This window comes from Mytilus californianus, unplaced genomic scaffold (assembly GCF_021869535.1).
Source record: "Mytilus californianus isolate M0D057914Y unplaced genomic scaffold, xbMytCali1.0.p SCAF_4, whole genome shotgun sequence".
Classification (NCBI taxonomy): Eukaryota; Metazoa; Mollusca; class Bivalvia; order Mytilida; family Mytilidae; genus Mytilus; species Mytilus californianus.
The window spans coordinates 108,187,018-108,209,934 of NW_026262690.1; the positions used below are offsets into that span (position 1 = coordinate 108,187,018).

General features: G+C 33.0%; 1 protein-coding gene across 1 annotated transcript; it reads right to left on the bottom strand.

The window, feature by feature from the left end:
- Positions 1-3,538: 3,538 nt before the first annotated feature.
- Positions 3,539-6,996, bottom strand: LOC127739062 (uncharacterized). Its single transcript, XM_052250632.1, has 2 exons — positions 6,942-6,996; positions 3,539-5,797 (listed from the first exon to the last, which is right to left on the bottom strand). The coding sequence occupies exon 2, from the start codon at positions 5,774-5,776 to the stop codon at positions 4,052-4,054; it is 1,725 nt and encodes a 574-aa protein (XP_052106592.1). The 5' UTR covers positions 5,777-5,797; positions 6,942-6,996; the 3' UTR covers positions 3,539-4,051.
- Between the last annotated feature and the right edge of the window lie 15,921 nt (positions 6,997-22,917).

Here is a 22,917-nt window from a genome sequence, read left to right on the forward strand (position 1 = left end):
TTACTCTAAATGCTTTAGTTTCAGAGATATAAGCCAAAAACTGCATTTTACCCCTATGTTCTATGTTCATGTTGGTTGGTAGACGGGGTCGTCGGACACATTTTTTAAACTAGATACCCCAATAATGATTGTTACCAGGTTTGGTTAAATTTGCCACGTAGTTTCAGAGGAGAAAATTTTTGTAAAAGTTAACGGACGACGGACGACGACGACGACGACGGACGCCAAGTGATGAAAAAAGCTCACTTGGCCCATAGGGCTAGGTGAGCTAAAAATGACCATATCACCATCACAAAATGGCGGGGTGTATAAGTACCGAGCCATGCAAAAAGAAAAAAAAATATATCAAAAATGGACTAAACAGTAAAGGTTAACAATATACATACAAAGACAAATACAAGAACTCTATAACACGTAATTAAGATGATAAATAACGTAAGTAGATATAAGAAGATGCGGTATGAGTGCCAATGAGACAACTCTCCATCCAAGTCACAATTTGTAAAAGTAAACCATTATAGGTCAAAGTACGGCCTTCAACACGGAGCCTTGGCTCACACCGAACAGCAAGCTATAAAGGGCCCCAAAATGACTAGTGTAAAACCATTCAAACGTAAGTACCTAGAATCTATATTTTAAGACCATCATGTACATGTATCATGTGTGAAGTCGATACGGAATATTTATCAACAAGGTATTGGTACCTTCCGATGATTTTTTTTTTAGAAAAAGGACGAGACGCTCTGTGACATAACTCTTGTTCATCAATTTCTGCTCAGACACTGGTGACGTTTTACAAAGTCTGAGTAACAGCTGACTCTTGAATATCGAATGAGTTGGGAAATGTATATCCCATATATGCAGGTGAAGTTTATATTGCTACTAAGATGGGGGAAATTGATAATTTCAAAATAAAAATCGTCTCATTTGTCATAGATTCTGGTACTGAGATGACCGCGTATGTCAAATTCGAAGTATAAGTCTAAAATGAGACAGACGAAGCTGTGTCTGTTGTTTATTTAATTTCAAGTTCTTCGGGATATATTAATGGAATCCAAATAGAAAAGTTTGGACTGTAAATGGAAAGAACAATTTAATTAAAATATAGTTCTCTGATTTCGTTATACTCTGTACGAGCATGCGAGTTGATATGGATCAGAATTTTAATCAGATTGATGGAAACGAACAACTTCAATAAATTCGATTGTGAAATTAAATGATCTGGCTTCTTTGATCTTTCTGTTTTTGATAAGTGTCCGAAGGAACTCCGACTCATATGAAAATAAGAAGAGGTCGACAAAGAGAGGCGCACAGTTCGTTTCCATAGGAATGCTGACAATTTATTGAAAAAGTCTACCTCCAAATTCAACAAATTTGTTGTCAATATTAGACTCCAGCATACTGATCACTTGTTCCTCGGTGTCGCATGTTTTACCTTTTTATTCAATGTTAAAGACGAAGTGCAACATGCACTTGATGTTTTTGAACAATATTGTTAGATATTGAAACTCCAAGTTAATATAGACTAAACAAAAATTGTTGTCTTTAGCAAACTAAGGGTACGACAAAAATTTGATTTTCATCTATACGGGAACGTCATAGAAGTAGATTCTATCAATTATTTAGGGATAATGAGAACTGTAATTTTGTACAGCTAAAAAGGATTTGTTTTATCAAGCACAAAAACAATGCTTGCTCTCTACAGAAGGATAAAACATATATCATTATCTATTAATATTCAGTAAAAACTTTTCGATGCTGTTACCGCATCAAGATTCTCATATTCATCAGTAGCTTTGGGTTCGAAAATAAACAGAATATTGATAAAATACATCTGCAGTTCTGCCAAAATATTCTCGGGGCTCGAAATAGTTTACCAAATTTTATGGTTTAAGAAGCAAACGGTAAAATATTCGACTGATCACATTACATGAATCTACCAAATGCTAGTGGATTCAATATGTAAAATATAATTTTGATGATATAGGTCTTAGTTTTATATGGAACAATCAATTAGTTGTAATGATTATGAGTACACTGTTCTTTATTTAAACTTGAATTTTGTTTGGAACAATACTTACTTCGATTTTTTATCTATACAGGTACAGATCGATGTTCCTCTCTGGTTTCACTTTAAAGCTGAACACAATTATATGTTTATTTCCTGTTTCTGTTTCCCAAACCTACTATATTGAGGAGGGAAAGAGGGGGTCTGATCCCGAAATCCAAAACTTAAAAGCTTGAAATCCAGAGGCCCCGAATTTAAAGAAATTTTAATCCCGACATCCTGAAATTTGAAATAGGAATTCCCGTATCCCATGCAAAAGGATCAATTCCGAAATTCCTAGCTTAAAACCGCCTAATCTCGGAGTCCCAAAAAAGTCCCCAACCCATATTGTGATGCCCTAAGAAGGCATTCTCTTATGCCTATTATTTCTTGAAATATGTTTAACTTTTGATTTTTCCTTCATTACCTCAAAGTAAAATGTTTTTTTTTTTTCTTTTTTTTTTTTTTTTTTATAAAACTCCTATATCTATCTATTCATTTTGACAAGAAACAGGAATTGCATATAAATCTGTTTGAGACTTACCCTTTTGAATTTTCATTTGTTTAACTATTTGATACTTTGTTGAAACATATATAGTTTTTTAGTTGGTATTACAACACTGTTTGTGAAATTGTTGCATTAAAGACAGTTACATTTTACAAAACATTTTAATTTGTTTCCCCGACACATTTTTGTCTCTTGCGCTAGTTTTGGTCTTTACTCCAAGATAGTGGTTTCAGTTAAGATGGGTTATTGTGTTTCATTTCATGTGAAGTGATGTTAAACACTGTATATTTGAAAAGAAACCTCGTGTAATATAAAAGTTACCATCATCTCCTAACTATTTTGATCGACAGTTACCACCATCCCATCTTGGAGGTACCATCATCATCGCATTTTTATTGTGTTCAATTTTCTCAGTAACGGACAGCTGTTTAAGGTTAATATTTTACAGACTCATTGCAAATGTTAACCAAACGACGGCTGAGTAATGTTAGCCACATTTATGTAAAAACAAAGAAATTAAGAGGGAAAGATCTTACGGGGATTCCCCTCCGCCATATTGGGATCGTGGTAACTTCAGTTACCATCATCCGCTTGTCAACAGTGGACTGGGTGATGGGTAGGAATTCCGCGAGAAAAAAGAATTTGTACGTTATGTTATTAGGGAATAGGTGATGGGTTTCGCGTATTGTTTACCTGTAAAAATGCAGATAATTCTGCTCTTAATGGATTAAAGTTCATACCATATTATTATGTAATTAATCCAAGCATGAACACATTCACTGATCTGTGGTCTCTATGTAACGTACAAGTGCAAAACAAATTATCGATTTTCGTACAGAAATTACAAAATACTTCAATTAATACCAAATGTCATTTTATGCTACACTATTTATTTGTGTTTTATCTGTCCTGTCTCTTTATGAATTACCTTATGTTTGCAATTCTATCGTCTTCTTTGTATGTGTCGAAGGTTATGAATAAAATTTTGATACTCTTGAGTCTTTATTTGGATAATTTCCATTAATGAAATGAAGAAATAAATGCATGCAGTCAGTGTCACACCCATAAGACCCTTTAAAAAAAAAAAAAAACAATTATTGAAGTCACACTCGGCTTACTTACCTCACATCATTAGGTTGAACATGTCAATTTTAAACAGAAGTTTATTTCCTAACTACTCCAACAAAGGAAAGAACAAAAGAACAAAAAAGTGCCAAATTTGAATGAGGTTGATGTTGAGTAACTTAGTGAGACCATAGCAGGCATATCCTGAAAAATTTCATGTTATCACCCCTAGCCCCTGAATATGGCGAAATGTTTATGTCTTTGGAAAAGGGTCTTGAATTTATTTTCTATTTTATTCAAGATGTAACTTGAACTTTTGTTTAAGAGATATTCAGAGATTTCCTCCCAGGTCCCCTAATCAAGAGAATTACCAGTCCCTAAGATATATTATGCACAAATAAACATTCATTCATAATATTTAAAAAAAGGTATCACACAATTTGAATTTCATAAATACAAGCTGAATCAGAGGTTTCAACATCAAAATCACCACTTATATCACTTGACACTATCATCAATCCTTTTTCCCTATTGATATCTATGGCATAAGGACTTTTTACTCCATCAGTCTTTGATAATATTGTCTTACAGGTTTTACCATCTGGTGATACGACCACGATACTGCTGTTATGGTTAGAAACAATGTAAACTAAACCATGTTTGTCCAATGTAAGTCCTAGTGGTTCGGCAATGTCATGGTGCTGAAATGTCCAGATATGTTCTCCGGTACTGGTGTAGCAGCAGAGTTTGTTTTCAGTGTCAATGGTACCATAGATTTTTTCTTTGAATAACGAAATATGACCTACCCTCACTCCTCCTAAGATTGTTAGAGACATGTCAGACAGATTTACTTTGGTACTTTTATTTTTACTGCTAATGACCAATATTTTACCATCACTTGCTACTCCACAACAGTCATGCGAAAGTTTAATTGTTTTAATAATTTTTTTCTTTTTAATATCCACCAATTCCGTAAACATGGCAAAATTAAGTGTTTGAAATGTGACAGCCACCTTATCATTTTGAATAAAGCAAGCATTCGAAGGATTTTTTGTGAATGTTATCACTTCATTCATAAAGATGCCATCATTACTGAACAGCAGTAATTTTCTACTGTGCACGCTTAGTATGAGGAAATTACTATCGGGTAACACTAGACAGGCCCCTACAAATGAGCATTCTTCATATAAATCTGGAATTGTCAGAATTTTAAGGAAAGATGGCTTAATTTGTTCAACATCAGGAATGTTTAGAAGCAAGTGCTGGGCTTGATCATTTCGTCTGGTCTTTACTCGGAGAGTAGAAGGTCTGGTAATTATATTAATATCTCCAAATGATTTGACACCTTGTAAGATCGACTGAAGAGGAGATGAAATCCTTACTTCTACATCTTTATCATATAAATGGTCTCCTTTTTTTAAATCATCTATATATTTTGCTATTTGTGAAGTGGTTTTCTCAATCTCTCTCAGACCAATATACATCTGTAGCTCTGTTGCATATTGTATCATTTTGGAAAACTCGTTTTGACATTGCTCTATCTGACAGGCTCGCTGTTCCATTTGTTGGATGAGAGTACTCTTGTTTGATTTTAGGTTTGCATGCGTAGACTCCAAGGCACTTATCGTTTTTTGCTCTAGTTTGTTTAAGTAGTCATCGATCGACTTTCGCATATTCCGGATTTCCTCAATGGCATTTTTTTTCTGAATATTGTTTATACTGATTCTGGTTTCCAAGTATTTTATTGCTTCATATAAATTTTCTTTCAAATCCTCGAGATCTTTTTGGAGATGATGAACTGAAGCTGATGATTTAAAATTTGATAGAATGTCTGATAGTGGTTTCATTTCTTGACATTGCTGGTGTTTATCGGTGATGCAATTGACACAGCAGGGACAGTCATGAAAAGAACAATAAAGTTCAAACTTTGTGTCGTGATCTTTGCATTGACTACTTATTTCTTGAATGAATGGAGGTAACTCTGCATAATAGTCAGCCAACATTGTTTTATGGTTCTTCGACAGTCTTGACTTTCTATGAGGTTTTTCGCAGGCACTACACAATAAAACATCACATTCGGTGCACCACGTGACTGCTTCGTTGGAAATTGCGTCATCATCGCAGATTGTACAAAAGCGTTTGGCAGATGAGGCCATTGTTATCTCTCCTTATTACTTCTAAAAAGTATACCAGATTTTTTTTTAAACAAATCAATATTATATTATAATGACTATGGTTATAAGTTGACAGTTTATATCCAGATAAATTTGTAGAAAATTCAACATACATATACATATAATTACGTATACAGAATTCCATTCTCAATTATATAATCATTGATATAATCAGAAACGTATATAATATATATAGGTGTTTTAGCTAACAATTGTGTATATATATACATATACGTATGCATAGGAGATAGGAGATAGGAGAATGTGTATGTATTTGTATTTGGAACATAAACATACATATACAATATTAACAAACCAATAAAAAGAGTTTTCTCCCTTTACGCAAAAACAAAATCAACTAAAAAACTTGCATAATGTGTGACGATGTTTTGTGAAATTCAAATAAGCAAGGGACGCCTGCCGTATTTAAGAAATAATTCTTTCGTGTCATGCTCTGTGCTCATTTTATCATGGGTAGGCATCATATTTGATCATATTTGTCAATGTCTTTATACCAAGCATAAGCGAGGTGTAAAATGATGACAAATGTAATCCCTACCCATGTTAAAATGAGCATAGAGCATGACATGATGGAACTATTTCGATTCTAATAAGAATATTTGGAACTTTTGTACTTGGAAGAACACTTCAAAAGGCAGCCATTTTGATTCGATGAAGCCAAAACGATATTGAAAAGTAACCTTTTCACGATAAATCAATGAACAGATACATGTAAACTTACTGTAAGAATGATTAATTTACCGAGCAACACCAACACACATGTCCATTTTGATCACCGGCGGTGTTCAAAATAAAACTGACGTTGCAATTTCAATTGTGACGTCAATCACGTGCAGCCCATGTTTTATTGGAATTAGAACATGGCTTTGTTTCCAAAGCGAAAGAAGAACGTCATATTAGAATTCTGATTTAGGAATAAATCGTATGTTCAACTTTTAAGAAAGCAAAACCAACAAGTTAAAATATTTACTTTCGTTTTCATTGAACGATTATCTTTGAATAATATCCAAGATTAAAGAAATTTTGAATCGATATATGTACATTAGATAACCTAAAATATCACATCAGTTTACATATAATAGGCATTTTTACCATATTAACACACGAATTATTTTAAAAAATTTACCTTGATCAAACTGTCAAAACCGATTGTGGTAAATACCACCAAAACATGGTACGTCACATCCGGTTTTTTAAATGGGTCGAAAAAAAATATTACCTAGACACGCCTGGTAAACCATTTAATCTCAACCAAATGGTTAAGCGAGAAAAAAGTTTGCTGGCACTTCCTGTTGAGCTTTTCTGGTATAAAATATCAAAACTATAGATAGGGTAGGTCGACTTTTCGTCAATTTATTGTTAACCTGTCAATATTTTGTTAAATAGGAGAATGTCATGCCATAGATAACTATAAATAAGAGCTTGTTTCGTTTATTACTCGGACCAATATAATTTAAAATGACATCGGAATCACTTTTTCCCCGCAGGTTAGTGCGGCCAGCTCAGTTATTCTATTTCTTTACGAATATGATTTTATTAAGCTGAATTTGTTATAAGTTATGTAAGGTTGAGATCGTCTGGTATAGGTTGTGATATTTTGGAACAATGTTGAGAGCTTCTGTAGAATAAAACTTTCAACTAGCAAATTGTCAATCTGATACGACCGTCAAAATTCACGAACCTTCTGTATAGTTGTTGTCATTTTAACTTGTTTCTAGTTTTGTATGATCGAGCCCTGCATGTTGGTCTAAAACAGATACTAAAGAGTAGTGATTTTTAAAGTCTAAACGAGATGGAAAGTTTAGCGCTGAGTAAAGATTTAAAGTCTATACCTAAAGATATAATGTCCAGTGCTGGAGAAGTAAAGTCTAGTGCACAAGATGAAAAGTCTGGCGCTCAAGATGTGAATTAAAAACACAAAGGATATGGGGTATCTGTCCATGACACAAAATCCAAACATGGACAGCAAAAACACAAAAAGCAAATTAAAGGAACATCACTTTTATTGCTGTTCTTCAACTCAAAGTCACAGTGTGGTCTTCAACACGAGGCAAAACAACTCTCACCTCACAGCAAGTTTAAGACGGCCCCTAGCACCGGCTTGAGCGGAATTCTTTGCAAAAATAATTAGGATAGACTTTGTAAGATGTTACACCACCTAATCCGGCCTGGTAAAAAAAAAAACATACTGGAAAGTAGTCCATATTTAAAACAAAGTAGTTCCTACACATAGGTGTAAATATCAAACTATGTAGAATATATCAAATGAAAGGTGAAGGACTTGTGATCCTTGTAGAACACATTTTGACTGATAATTATGAATAATACACAAAAATGTATGAATGAAATCTTAAAATTGAGGGCATATATTGGCTGTTTCTCAGATATGAATTATCTGGTTTGTTGTATCCAAAGTTCCGATAACCAGTACGGTCTGATGTGTAAATAACGGTATATTGATCTCACCCCCACCCCATAAATGTTTGAAAGTGAAAACATTAACGTGAATATGATTTGGGACCAAGAATAGTGCATGGTGTGCGTCTTATTATAATTTTAGTACACTAACTGGCCTAAAATTGAGATTGATGTGGCATACATAAGAGAAGTTAAAAGTCTAGCACTATATATATCAAGTCGAGCGCTGTAGACATTAGGTGGCAATACACAGTTAGGAGTTTGGTTTAACATTTTGGTCCTTGTCAATTTTTTCAAATATGAAAGTTATTGTGTAATACGATTGATTATTAGATAGCTGAAGAATAATAAAGCCTTCGAAGGGGGTTTATATGAACATCAAGATTGTTTTTTGCATGTTTTATAAGCCATTTTCTGTTTGACAGTCCGTTTATCACATTAGTACCGGTTATATGTCCAGACATTATTGAAGTGTTTTCCGATAAACTTTTTGCGCTCGAACTTTGCAATCCAATTTTGTCGAAAAATGAGGTGAAATGTATATTTTTTATTTGACATGTTGATACATAAATATCAATGGTTTCAGAAAAGGTATCACTCAAATGGATTGAAATTTCAATTTGGACTAAATTTTTGGGGACATTTGTGACATTTTCATCACCTTTTTTGCAATACTTTGTATCAAATAAAAGCAGATCGTTGCAATGGTTACACCAAAAAGAGATTACATTTCACCATTTTAACCTATTGAAGATGCTGTTTTCATACATATGCATATACATGACATTAACAGTAAGCTTTATTAGTTAGAAAGAAAGGGAGTGGTTAAAACTATTTATATATGAGTGTCAATTTTGTCCCCCTAACTGTGTATTGATTCGAGCGTCACTGATGAGTCTTTTGTAGACGAAATGCGAGTCTGGCGCAAATACAAAATTTCGATCCTGGTATCTATGATTAGTTTATTTACAACCACTGGGTCGATGCCACTGCTGGTGGAGTTTTTATTCCCCGAGGGTTTCACCAGCCCAGTAGTCAGCACTTCTGTGTTGACATGAATTATCATTGATATGGTCATAATTATAAATTAACTGTTTACAAAACTTTGAGTTTTTGAAATACTAAGGCTTTTCTACCTCAGGAATATATTACCTTAGCTGTATTTGGCAAAACTTTTAGGAATTTTTGGTCCTCAAGGCTCTTCAACTTCGTACTTTATTTGGCCTTTTTAACTTTTTTTTTATTCGAGCGTCACTGATGAGTCTTTTGTAGACGAAACGCGCGTCTGGCGCAAATACAAAATATTAATCCTGGTATCTATGATGAGTTTATTGTTACATCAAATCAAGCGCTGGGTATGTTAAGTCCAGCGCCAAAGAAGTAAAGTTTAGCGCTGGAGAAGCAACGTCAAGCGATGGAGATGTGCTTAGCTCTGTAGTTCTAAAGTCTATTCATGGAGATGTAAGACCCAGCGATGTAGTCCAGCGGACAGTAATAGTGACCGACTTCTCCAGCGGACAGTAATAGTGGACGACTTCTCCAGCGGTCGAACTTTGCTTCTACAGCTCTGAAAGTTTAAATCTACAGAGCTTGACTTTACACTACCTGCGCCGGACTCACGTTATACGTATGTAGCTTGACTTTATATCGACAGCGATAAGTTTTATGTCTTCTGCATTAGATTTTACATCTCCAGCGCTAGACTTTCCATTTGAAAACCACTATACGAAAATATTATGAATTTTGACGGTCGTATCCGACACTTCGATAGTTGAAAGTTTTATTTGACAGACGATCTCAACTTTGGTCCATAATATCACAACCGATGCCAGACAATCTCAACCCGACAAACGTTTTAACTTATTCAGCTTAATAAAATCATATTAGTAAATAAATAGAAAAAATGTTATTAAACGTTTCTATTGATTAAGAAAAATACTTATATACTGATGAATACGTTAGCTTTATTGATGAACTCACTGTCATTTTGTCAAAAACTCTCTGGGATGGCCGAAAAAACCTGCGGGGAAAAAGTGATTCCGGTGTCGTTTATTACTCGCACTAATATAATTTAAAATGAGACAAGCACTTATTTATAGTTATCTATGGTATGACATTCTCCTATTTAACAAAATATTCACAGATTAACAATAAATTGACGAAAAGTCGACCTACCCTTTCTATATTTTTGATATTTTGTACCAGAAAAGGCTCAACAGGAAGTGCCAGTAAACGTTTTTCTCGCTTAACCATTTGGTTGAGATTAGATGGTTTACCAAGCGTGCTAGAATAGAATAGATTTGAATTGAATTTGTCAGTTGTAGGAAATTAACCCTGAGGTTAATTGCAGAAAAACATTTCTGAGTCATAAACATATACCTTTGGTGATTCAAAGCACCATTCTTTTTTATTTGGTGTTTCTATAAGATGTTTTGGAAACTTGAGGTGACATGGTTACTAAAGCTGGTAAACAGGAAATAAAGGGGTGATAATTTGATTTGGTAACTTCCAGTGATGGTTATTATCTTACATGCAATCACATACTATGTGCAATTTTGACTGTAGTACTCACTGGACGGGATAAAACTTTACTCATGCCAACTTCATATCTTATTTGAAAAAAAGATAAATTCTGCAAAATATCTTGAAGAATGCCAATTTAACAAAGTCTAATCAATAGACAAACAAAAAAATACCAATCGAGGAAGTACTCTTGTATATGAAGAAATGGTGATTTTTATACTCCATCCATCAACACCATCACAAGTAAATAAATTGGGGTCCTACATCAAAAAGTCATTAGAGCTGAGGACAGGGGACACTGGACTATTAACTGTTACTAAATGATTGTGTATATATATATATTTGTAAATTTCAGTTATATTGTCTATTTATTTTGTATTTGTCACAAACTTATTGCTTAAAGTTTATATTGCAATAAATATTCAAATTTGAATTGAATTTGAATTTGAATATAAATAATGTAATAACAAACCATAAAGGAGAAAACAGATATCTGTAAAAAAAATATGAAAAATGAACAACACCTTAAAATGTCACATCAACGAACGTAGTGCCTCTGTGTCTATCTGTTTGGTGAGACATAAGTTTCAGAGGCCCATTTACATCTTGAATTTATAATGTCAATAGTTTTGCTCATTATTTCATATATGCCATTGCTAGTATTTCTTACATCACGGTAGACTCGCTTGTCTAAGTTTATAAAAGCTACCCAAAATTGCCTTAAGCAGTTGGCGAATTTGACAAGGAAGCCTTAGCATGAATACTCTTCAATGTAATTTAACTACCATTTAGACAAATAATTGCTAATTGACAGTATTCATGGGTCGAAAAATTGTTGACATTCGATACATAAACGGAGAGAGTGCCACAGTATTCCATGCTATAAAGTTTTAATATCCATCAATGTACAGTAATACAAATATTCTACATACATTACCGTATTTTGTTTAGGGATTTTAACCAAGCAAGCAAGAACTTAAGACATATTCCCCAATTGCGTATACAACAACATAGGGTCGTTCCGATCACATATGATTTTGATAACATGATACGATACTGTGATTTTCGTATCAATAAGATTAAAGTGCCTTTTAGATGACCAGGTTAATTGTTATTAAAAACTAGCGGCTCCATGCAGTCTATATTGCTCACCTGGCATTTTTCATAAAATTGATGAAATGCAATTAGAATGTTCCTGATAATTACTGGCTCATAAAAAGTAACAAATGGATAAAAATTGTCATTCAAGGGTAAAAGCTCCATGAAGAGTCGACTGAAGGTTTATTAGTAGATCTAAACATGTTTGCTGTTGACAGTTCCTTCCTTTTTACTATCATAGTTCCCACAAAAACGCATAAATGGGTAAAACATCGTCTTTCAATGGCAATTACTCATATAGGGAGTCGACTAATGATTTCAGTCATGTTGACTTATTTGTAATCTTGTTTTTATGATTATTTGGGCTGTAAACAGTTTCTCTATCAACTAAAGTTTCCGCCAAAGAACATAAAAATGGATAGAGCAATAACACATATAAACAGTCTATTTGACTTATTCATTAATCTTGTACTGATGATCATTGGCTGAAAACAATTTTTCTGTATCTTTTATAGTTTCCGAGAAAAAATAAAAAATACATATAAATTACATGATTGTACTTGTAAAAATAAATGTGGATAGTGTCCACATGTGGACACAGATGATGCCCCCGCTTGCATATCATATAGTTATAAAGAGACTTAACTGAAGAACGGTAAAAGTGACGCTACCCAAATTTGAACTTGATCTGAGTTTTGTGGTAATAAGCATTGTGTGTAAGTCTCATAACATTTGGTTGAGGCTAACTTAAGTAGAGAACAGAAACTAAAAATTCAGCAATTTTTCTATTTGTAAACACCCATAACTCTAGAACAGTTGTGTATAAGTTTTACAACATTTGGTTGAGACAAACTAAAAAATTCAGCAATTTTTATGTTTATAAAGGGACATAACTCTAGAATGGTAAAAGTGTTGCCACCTAATTTCGTACTTAATCTGTATTATGTAGTAATAAGCATTGTGTATAAGTTTCATAACATTTGGTTGAGGCAAACTCAAGTTAGAGAACTGAAACAAAAAAATTGTACTTGATCCTTACTGAGTTTTGAGGTAATGAATATTGTGTATAGGTTTCATAATGTTTGGCTGGGGAAAACTTCAGTTACAGAATGGAAACTAAAAAAATTTGCAATCTTTCTATTTATAAAGGGGCATAACTCAATAATGGTTAAAGTGACACTACCCAAATTCAACTTGATCTGTGTTTTATCAGTGGAAGTCAATATTAAACATTGCATTGTATAAAGCATTGATTGTAGTTGATCCAACTATAATCATGGTCAAAGGAAGATAACTCCAATTTTAAAAATATATTATATAAACTTGATATTTAGAAGAAAATAAAAATTTTGCAATTTTTCCTTTTATAAAGGAGCATAACTCAAGATCGGTTAAAGTGACACCACCAAAATTCAAACTTGATCTGTGTTTTGTGGTAATAAGCATTGTGTATAAGTTTCATAACATTTGGTAGAGGCAAACTTAAGTTAGAGAACGGAAACTAAAAATTTTGCAATATTTCCTTTTATAAAGGGGCATAACTCTAGATCGGTTAAAGTGACGCCACCAAAATTCAAACTTGATCTGTGTTTTGTGGTAATAAGCATTGTGTATAAGTTTCATAACATTTGGTTGAGGCAAACTGAAGTTAGAGAACGGAAACCAATTTCGGGACGTACGTACGTACGTACGTACGTACAGACGGACAAGGGTAAAACTTAATGCCCCCTCCGCTACGGCGGGGGCATAAAAACTGGGTGAAAATTGGTGAAAATTGTCTTTCAATGGCGACTAACAACTTCAATAAGGAATCTACTGACTTTCTTGTGGTTTTTTATCTGTAAATCATTTCTATTTTTAGCAATTTGTCTTATGATATCTGCTAAAGATTACGTAAAATTCGTCTTTCAATGGCAATAAATCCCATAAGTGGACTAACGATATTGGCTGTGTTGACTTATTTGCAAATTTTGTGCTATATTATGCCTGCGTCTGTGCGCACAAGATCAACGAATGATTCATGGATGGGTAAGCAATACAGTCAGATGTGTTTTTCACCATAAATCATGATATTGTGACAGATAAAGACGGAAACTTTACTTATTTTGTAATTTGGAATGCAACGTTTGACGAAACAATGAAATGTCATATTTCGAAAGAAAACCCGTACAAAGAATGAGTTTGTTGTGAGCAGGAGATCAGAGAAAACAGTTTTGTTTAAATCGATGCAACCGATCGCCGTTTTTCAATGTTATGGACGATGAGTGTAAGTATTGTTCTTATCAAGCTCAGCTAAAGATTTGTGTTCGATATTTTAACAAATATAATGTTTAGAAAATTTATCAACAATCTGATCAAAATTAACATCTATCGGAACTTGCGTGCTTATATGAGCATAACGAAATCAGAGATCTATAATTTAAATAGATTGCTTTAATCAAGGGACACGATTTCTGTGGATTGACTTTTATAAAGTTTGGGTAGCAGCTGCAAGCTCTTGAATACCGAATGAGTTGGGAAATGTATATACCATTCGCAGATGAAGTTGGTATATTGCTACTAAGGTAGGGGAAATTGATAATTTCAAAATTAAAGTCGTCTCGTTTGTCAGAGATTCTTGTACTGAGATGACCGCTCATGTCAAATTCGAGTTATAAGTCTAAAAACTCGTAAGGGGTTCGCCTACGATTGCTCCTGTCAGTGCAAAAGTGTAATGCTGACTTTAAAAGTGAGTCCATTTATCAGTAAAATACAGAATTTAAAAAAAAAGTCAAACTTTTTCTTTAGATGCTTTTTCTTGGTCTTGAAGATTAGGTGCTGCCCAAGTTTCATAACAATCCATGAAGGTTTACAAACTTATCATGTCAAAATAATTTAATCCCAAACTGTCTGTAAATGTTAACTGTAAAACCCTGAGTCCATCTGTCAGAAAAATACTGATTTTGATGTGTAACAAACTTTAACCCTAGACTGTATCTACTTATTAACTGTAAAAAAACTAAGTCCATTTATCATTAAAATATGGAAAAATGAAAATAAATATTTTCAAAATTTTGCTCTGGATTCTGTATTTTGGTCATTAACACGCTTCTGTCCAAATTTCATAAAATTCCATAAAGGTTTGACAAAGTTATTGATGACAAAAAACTTTAACCTAAGACTGAATCTGAAGGATAACTGTAAAAAAAACTAAGTCCAATTATCAGTAAAATTTAGGAACATAAATATTTTCAAAACTTTGCTCTGGATACTGTATTTTGGTCAAAAACAAGCTTCTGTCCAAATCTAATAAAATTCCATGAAGGTTTGACAAAATTATTGATGTCTAAAAAAACTTTTAACCACAGACTGAACCTAAATGTTGACGCCGCCGACGACGGAATCTAGGATCGCTATGTCTCGCTTTCGCCAAATAAATTTTGCAGGCTCGACAAAAATGAAGCAGAGTAAGCCGTGTCTGTTTCTTTAATTTCTAGTTCTGGAGGATAAATTAATGGAACCCAATCAGAAAAGTTTGGATTGTCAATGTGAAATTAAATGATCTGTCTTCTTTGGTCTTCTTGTTTTGACAAGTGTCTGAAGGAACTCCAAATTCACATGAAAATAAGAAGAGGTCGGCAAGGAGAGGCGCACAGTTCGTTCCCATAGGAATGCCGACAATTTGTTGAAAAAGTCTACCTCCAAATTCAACAAATATGTTGTCAATAAGAAACTCCACTATACTATCATTTGTTCCTCTGTATAGCATATTTTACCTTTTTGTTCACTATTAACAAAATATGACGTATAGTATCCCAAAGTAATAAATTTATAGCGTATGCTACCATTTTTATATTGAAAAGCATTGTGGATTATTTCTTTTAGACGATTTTTCAATTTCACATGGGGAATGGTGGTATACAGGACTGAAAAATCAAAAGTTTTGATAGAATTAATTTCAGAGAAAGATCGAGATTTAAAATTATCCAGAGGTTCTTTGGAGTTTTCAAGAATCCACATATGGTTAATACCACTATGCGAGTAAACAGTTTCACGGTATTTCTGAAGACCCTCTTTCACTGCGGACAGAATTTTTGTCAATCTAATGGACAATTCCTTTGTAGAACACGCAGATGAGCCGGCAATGTACCGTTGGTTGTACGGAATTTTGTGAAGCTTAGGCATCCAATACAAACAAGGTTAGTCCTCAGATTTGCTGTTCATTGAAGCCATGAAGTACTTATGATTCGCCAAAATCTCATCCTTGGCAAAGGATGTTTTTGTATGTGGGATTACCCGTGCTCATTTATTCCTAATTCTTTTACAAGACACTCGTAGTAATAAGATTTATATACAGAGACAATAGTATTTGAAAGTGCTTCTCTATTGATAATTTATTTGGATTTGAAAAGATTTCAACCTTATCGTCAGTAATCATTAGGGGTATTTTTTCAAACTTTTTTTTATATTCCGAGAAACTGGAAGGGGAAGGATTTGTATAGTAATTACTATACAAATCCTCGGGAAGGGTAAATGGGTAAAACATGAACGCTTTATACTTTTGTGTGCAGTTTAGGAAAACATGCTATTTTTTTCTTATAATTTGGATTTGGAGTGACTTTTTAAAAAATGTATTCCTTGTGTAACTTACGTCATGTCAGTCTTTTCTTTACAAATCTATTGGCAACAAGCATTACTTGTAGATTCCAATCTCATCAGGTCTGTTATTTTTAATTAAATGACCAATTTATATGGCAGATCATATTTATGCACACAAAAGCAAGTACCAGTGTGAATTTTATATTTCCAAGCTAAGCACAAATATTGGCCTATTGAACAATAAGTTTTTGTTTTTTTCATGTGACAGCCCTTCCATGAAATATAAAATGTTCAAACAAATGCTAACTGTTTTATCTTCATGAAACTTCCTTCTGTCAATTTCTATTGATGCTGCTGAGGACAAAATATATTATTTTTTCCTTCTTTAAAAAATGTTTTATCAACTATTTATTAATCAAAAAGTTGGAAGAAGCAACTCCTCCTCTGCTCCTATGTAATTTACGACCATGAAGACCAAAGCTAGAATATAACACCTGGGTCTGGGTCCCACATACCAAATCACAAACACGCTAAATTGAGGTGGTCCAGCGCAGAGCAGGTACACATGCAACAGATACAATTACACCAGCTCAGTTACTGAAATGCTACAACTCAAGAGAAAAGGTGAAAAAAACCCAACACATCATGTTTTTTGCTACAAAATTAAACACCATCTTGTAGCCATATACCTCCAGATTTGCTTACCCAATCCGACAAAAGAACAAGACAACAGTCATACAATCATTCTTAGAGACCTATACAGACCACTAAAGATTCGTACAAATATTCATTTCATACAAGAACAATATTACAATAGATTCTCCTATACATGTAGCTGCAGTGAAATGTACTACAATGGACAGTTTAAGAAATCAGACCCCAATATCTGTTCTCAACAAATACATCTACATGTATACATCTAAATAAACCTACTCTGTATTGAATGAGTTAAATCAAAACCTATAGTACAAAAACAGAAGTTAAAAAATGAAACTACTTTGAAAATACAAAATGTTGGAGTATATTGTTTAACCTCTGTTCCTCCTTCCTTCTAGTGTACGTAGTTTGTCTGGCCAACTCCTCCAACATTTTTTGAGCTAGACAATTTTATTATGTAAGATGAAGTACATATACAAAAGGTGTACATATTATAAGTAATTGATTTCCTTTAAATTTTCCACAAATGATGGTGTGTTGGACTTTTGTCATTTTTAGTATTATAAGGTATACAAAGCATACCACTGTTCAAACTTACAACCTCTTTCAACTTCAGCAGACACCCTGCCATGAGACCACTGAGGTGGTTCTTGAGAATATGAGGCAAATAAATAAAAGAACATAAAGTTGATACCATCACACTTTATCTTGCACTAAGACAAAAATCACATGACAACAAAATGGCTAATAACAATATTTACATACAACTGCTCGTACTAGCTGCCTGAAGAAGTTACCTCCCCCTTAAATCACTCATCAAAGCTATTGCATGTCGTAACAATAACAACAATTGGGACGGCACCAACATGTGCGAATTAACAATAAAATAACAATGCACAAATATTTACAATTCTTAGCACTTGTTACTGAATGAAAGTAAGAAAATATCATCTAAATCACAGAATTTATATATATAAAAAAAATTTATCAGACGTGCATCAAGCCTGAAGGAAGTAATTTTCAGGTGTGTGCCTAAAATTATATACATAACAGACATAGAAAAGAATTTATCATTTTCAGCTGTTTAACTTACATGTAAATTACATACATAACAAAGAAATTTATCATTTTCAGGTGTGCACCTAAAATTCCATATATAACAAAGAAAAAGAATTTATCATTTTCAGGTATGTACCTAAATTTACATACATAACAGACGAAGAAAAGAATTAATCATTTTCAGCTGTGTTCCAAAAATTACATACACAACAAAGAAAAAGAATTTATCATTTTCAGGTGTTTACCTAAAATTGCATACATAACAAAGAAAAAGAATTTATCATTTTCAGGTGTTTACCTAAAATTACATACATAACAAAGAAACTTATTATTTTAAGGTGTGTATCTATAATAACATACATAAAAGATAAAGAAAAGAATTTACAATTTTCAGGTGTGTACCTAAAATTACATACATAACAAAGAAAAGATTTTATCATTTTCATGTGTATACCTAAAATTACATACATAACAAACACAGAAGGAAAAGAGTTTATCATTTTTCAGGTGTATAGCTAAAATTACATACATGACAAAAAAATAAAGATTGTATCATCCTCAGGTGTTTATATCTCAAATTACATACATAACAGATTTAGAAACAATGGTCCTTCCAGAGGGTGTTAAGGGGGAGTGGTATGGGTTCCTAATTTTATGAAGAAAAAAAAACTTTATAGAGGGCTTATCACTCACCACATTGATTTTCTTTCTTTTTTTTTTTTTTAAAGAAAAATCAATGACAATAAAAAAAATATTCTTATCTCTCTGTTAACTCTGATATTTTTCTATTGTTGAAAAAAAAGTTTCGAGTTAAATAGTTCACTTCTATAAACCCTCCCCAAGCACTTAAAATGCTACCCAAAAAATTATGCCAGCAGCTCAGAAAGCACACCACAATAATTTTTCATTTTTTGTTTTTTTTTAAAATTCAATGGCAATTGAAAAGTTCCCCTGATCTTTTTGTTGATCACGTTTTTTTTTCTTCTATTGAATACCTTAAATACCCCTCCCCAAGCTTATTTTCAATGATGTATCAATATCATATATACATCAGTTATCATTATGAAAAGCATAACAGATGCACCACACAGTTGTTTCAGAGGCAACGAACAGATGATTAAAATGTACCGTATTTGGTCATGTATAGTACGCAGTTGTATTATTCTATTAAACCAGAACTTTTCCTTAGTGAACAGACTGAAAAGGTGCCTTCTGATTCTCTGCTCATATGGCTCAATAAAATGTCTGTCAATCAAATGCATACAATGAAAGAGACAATGTTCAATCTTACAGTCAAGAGTTAAATCTAATTTGTTTATTTTTTTATTTGGATATTTTAGTACAAGTAAATGGACCACAGCAATTCCCAAATTATGATACCTTTCCAATAAGAATTCTATTAAATTTTCTCAAAACATCATCAGAATGGAAATGTCCATAAAAAAACCTACTTAAAAAAGAGTATTGAATATCAGTTTTCAATAAATACATATTGTAAAATATCAGCTGGGAGTCAGCTTTTTTGGCGAGTGAGTGCAACAAATGAGCTCAAAGAGTTTCATATTGTGTCAGGGAGCTGATATTTTTCTATCACTTTATGATGAAAATCTGAATATCAGTTAAATGGAATTGTATTTGTATTATATTATTGACCAAAACCATTTTTTTTTTTTTTTTTTTTTTACAAGCTAACCAAATGGAGATGAATAAAGAATTACGGTCAAACAACCAGATGTAGGCAATAAGTTAGGTTTAAAGTTATTATGGCTAGGCTAAACAAATTGACCTCACATAGTCATTATGTGAGGTTTTTTTGTGCAAAGATTGAACAGAGAAGACAGATAAATATAGATTCTTCCAATACATTGAGTGTGATACGACATTTCTCTAATTTTCGAATTCAAAACTGTCTTTTAAATATTTAAAATTTAGCTGTCGAGAGTGGAGAAATATCATATTACATGAGATTTGGTGATAGAATCTTTTTCTGTAATGATCTTTAGACCATATGCAGAGAACCTTAATCCTTCTTTTCCTATTATCTGCAAAAAGATGTGTTATCTCTATGCTACATCATCAGGCATGGTCACCTTTTTTTCATGACGTCACAGTTGGATATTTTGAGGAAAACAAGAAAATTTGATGTCATAATTAAAATTTGATCAATGAAGAACTGATCAAACGAACCACATGTTGATTAAATCAAAATAATCAACAGACCAGAGAACAAATGAATCGTCAAAGAATTTGAGAAATTGATATATATCAGTCACCTGAATATCTATCCATAAATGATTCAAAAAAAATTGTCGTATAAGTAAACTCTGTACAAATATTTTTTTTTAAATCATTCAATGTTTTTAGGAGTTCAAGTGAGTGACTGTGGATGTATGCAGAAACATATTATTATAAAATGTGCATCTAAGGGATGAACGAGTAAAATCAGTTTTAAAACAAACAATGATGCATCAATGATCACAATTATTTTAGAATAAGCTAACAAAGAGAATGTACAATCTAATAACAGAACAAGAACATTTATGGCTAAAATACAATTATTATTTAAAAGAACATGATTAAGATTTCTAAAATAACACACACACTTATTTGTACAAGTACATAGTAACTTTTTTTTTTTCATTTAAAAAATTTAAATAATTTTCCCAAAGTAATGTAGTACAAGCGAAAGACTGTTTTGTTTGGAAAAAATAAAATGACTGTATCATATTTACAATAGAGTCAAATCTGAAAATCTTTAACCTATATTTTCTTTACTTTAAAAATTTAATGTTAAGATGATGGGGTCTGTCAGATGCCCAAGCTCCAAATCCAAAAAGTTATTGAACAGAATCACAGTATACTAGAGAATGGATTAGGAGATAACAGTATTGTTTTATGAAGATTTGTGGGCATAAATTGACAATTTGACAATGCAAATTGAGTTTACTGGAAACACATTAGCAGTCAGTAAACAAATATATGTGAAAACAACAAATAAAAAATTGAAGCCTGAAATATTTAAATAGAATACTGTTATCTCCATTACTATTCAACTGAAAGAAACACTACTAAATCAGTAAAATGGCATTTGTGCTTGTGACAGAAATTCAGACCATTAATTGTGGGATTGATGCTCTGAAATTTGTGGCATTATCAGGGGCGTAGCTGGCCTAAAATAAAGTGCAAGCATAAGACTTGTATCACCGAGCGGAGCGAGGCGAAAAATTTTTGGGACCTTTTTATGCAGAAAATTATCATTTTTCGGTCATTTTCCAGGTATGCCATGCTTATGAAATTCACATTACTCCTTATTAACATGGTTGTTTTCAAATATAAAATAAATTTTATAAAACGGGAAGATCAGTCGACAAGTCCACCGAGGCGTTTATCAATAGAAGTGCAATCAATGGACACATGGCCAACCCGGGAACAGATAAGACACAAAAGAACAAACAAAAACATTCAATATTGAAAACTAAATACAGATAAAAAACACGAACCCTGAAAAAAAATGTGGCGACCTCCAGTGTTCCGGAAGGGTGAGCAGGTCCTGCTTCTTGCAAGACACCCGACCGTAGCGTTTCTCACTACGGTCATTTTCGAATCGAGGGAGGGGTTTCCACGACAACGGTAGAAGGTCACTTGGGACACAGATACCCAAGGTGAATTAATAGTCTTTTAGACGAACGGACAATGGAAATACGAAATCAAACGGCGACTTTTAAGTCTTGACTTATAAGTGAGGGATATAAATCTAAGATGTTTTCAAGGTTATTGCATGTATTGAGCCTGTATTATTAAATGTTAATACTGCATGTAAGACTTATAGTATAGTTAATATCCAAAATCCATACATCTATTTTTTGCCGAGGCAAATGATTGCAGAGCTCTCTCGGTGTCGATATTCATTTCTCTGTGAACATGTATGAACGCCAACGAAGATAGTCTGTCCTGTACCATGGTTGAACGGAGATAAGTTTTTAGTCGCCGTAATGCACTAAATGACCATTCAGTAGTTGATGAAGTTACTGGCATTGTAACTATAGAATTGACACGATTGCAAATATTGAAGGATATAGTTCCTTATTAGTCACTGCTAGAGACGACATCAGAGATTCTCTATAACATCTGGACCCGACCAGCGTCTCTGCCATCTCTTTACCTCAGAGTTGAATGTTCCTTGATTGTCCGTCAAGTCGTGTCTAAATGTTTCGTATAGTTTGTCTATACACTCTGCTGTCAAAGATTCCAAACATGCAGGTATAAATTAAGGTTCAGAAGTATCCAGTAAACGTCCTGTGAGTTCTTCAATGAAATAGTCAAGAAAGGAGAAATACAAGGCTCGCTTCCAATACTGACTTGGAGTGTCAGCTGGATAGTTAGCCCGGTTGACCTGTCTTACTACTCATTCGTAATTCAATTTCAGAATATTTTTTTTTTGTGAAAATAATGTGCAAGCAAATGATTTTTTGCGTAAAGGCAGCTACGCGCCTGATTATCCAATTAAAATGAACTTAACAAACATTGTTGCAGTAGAATTGCATTTGTCCTAAAATGTATTTCAAACTATCCAAATACAATGTATACTAATTTTGGAAATCTATGTAAAATTTTATAAAATTTGTGTTGAGTTAACTGAAATTCATATTCATTATATAGAAACAGATTTACTAAATTTTGTTCTCTATTCCATTCTGCTATATATAGTTTTTTGAGCAAGATATTTGTTTAAGGGAAGCCAAATGACATGTTGTTGAACAATATAGAAT

Coding starts and splice junctions, on each gene's coding strand:
- LOC127739062 (XM_052250632.1), bottom strand. CDS start 5,776: ATGGCCTCATCTGCCAAACGCTTTTGTACAATCTGCGATGATGACGCA.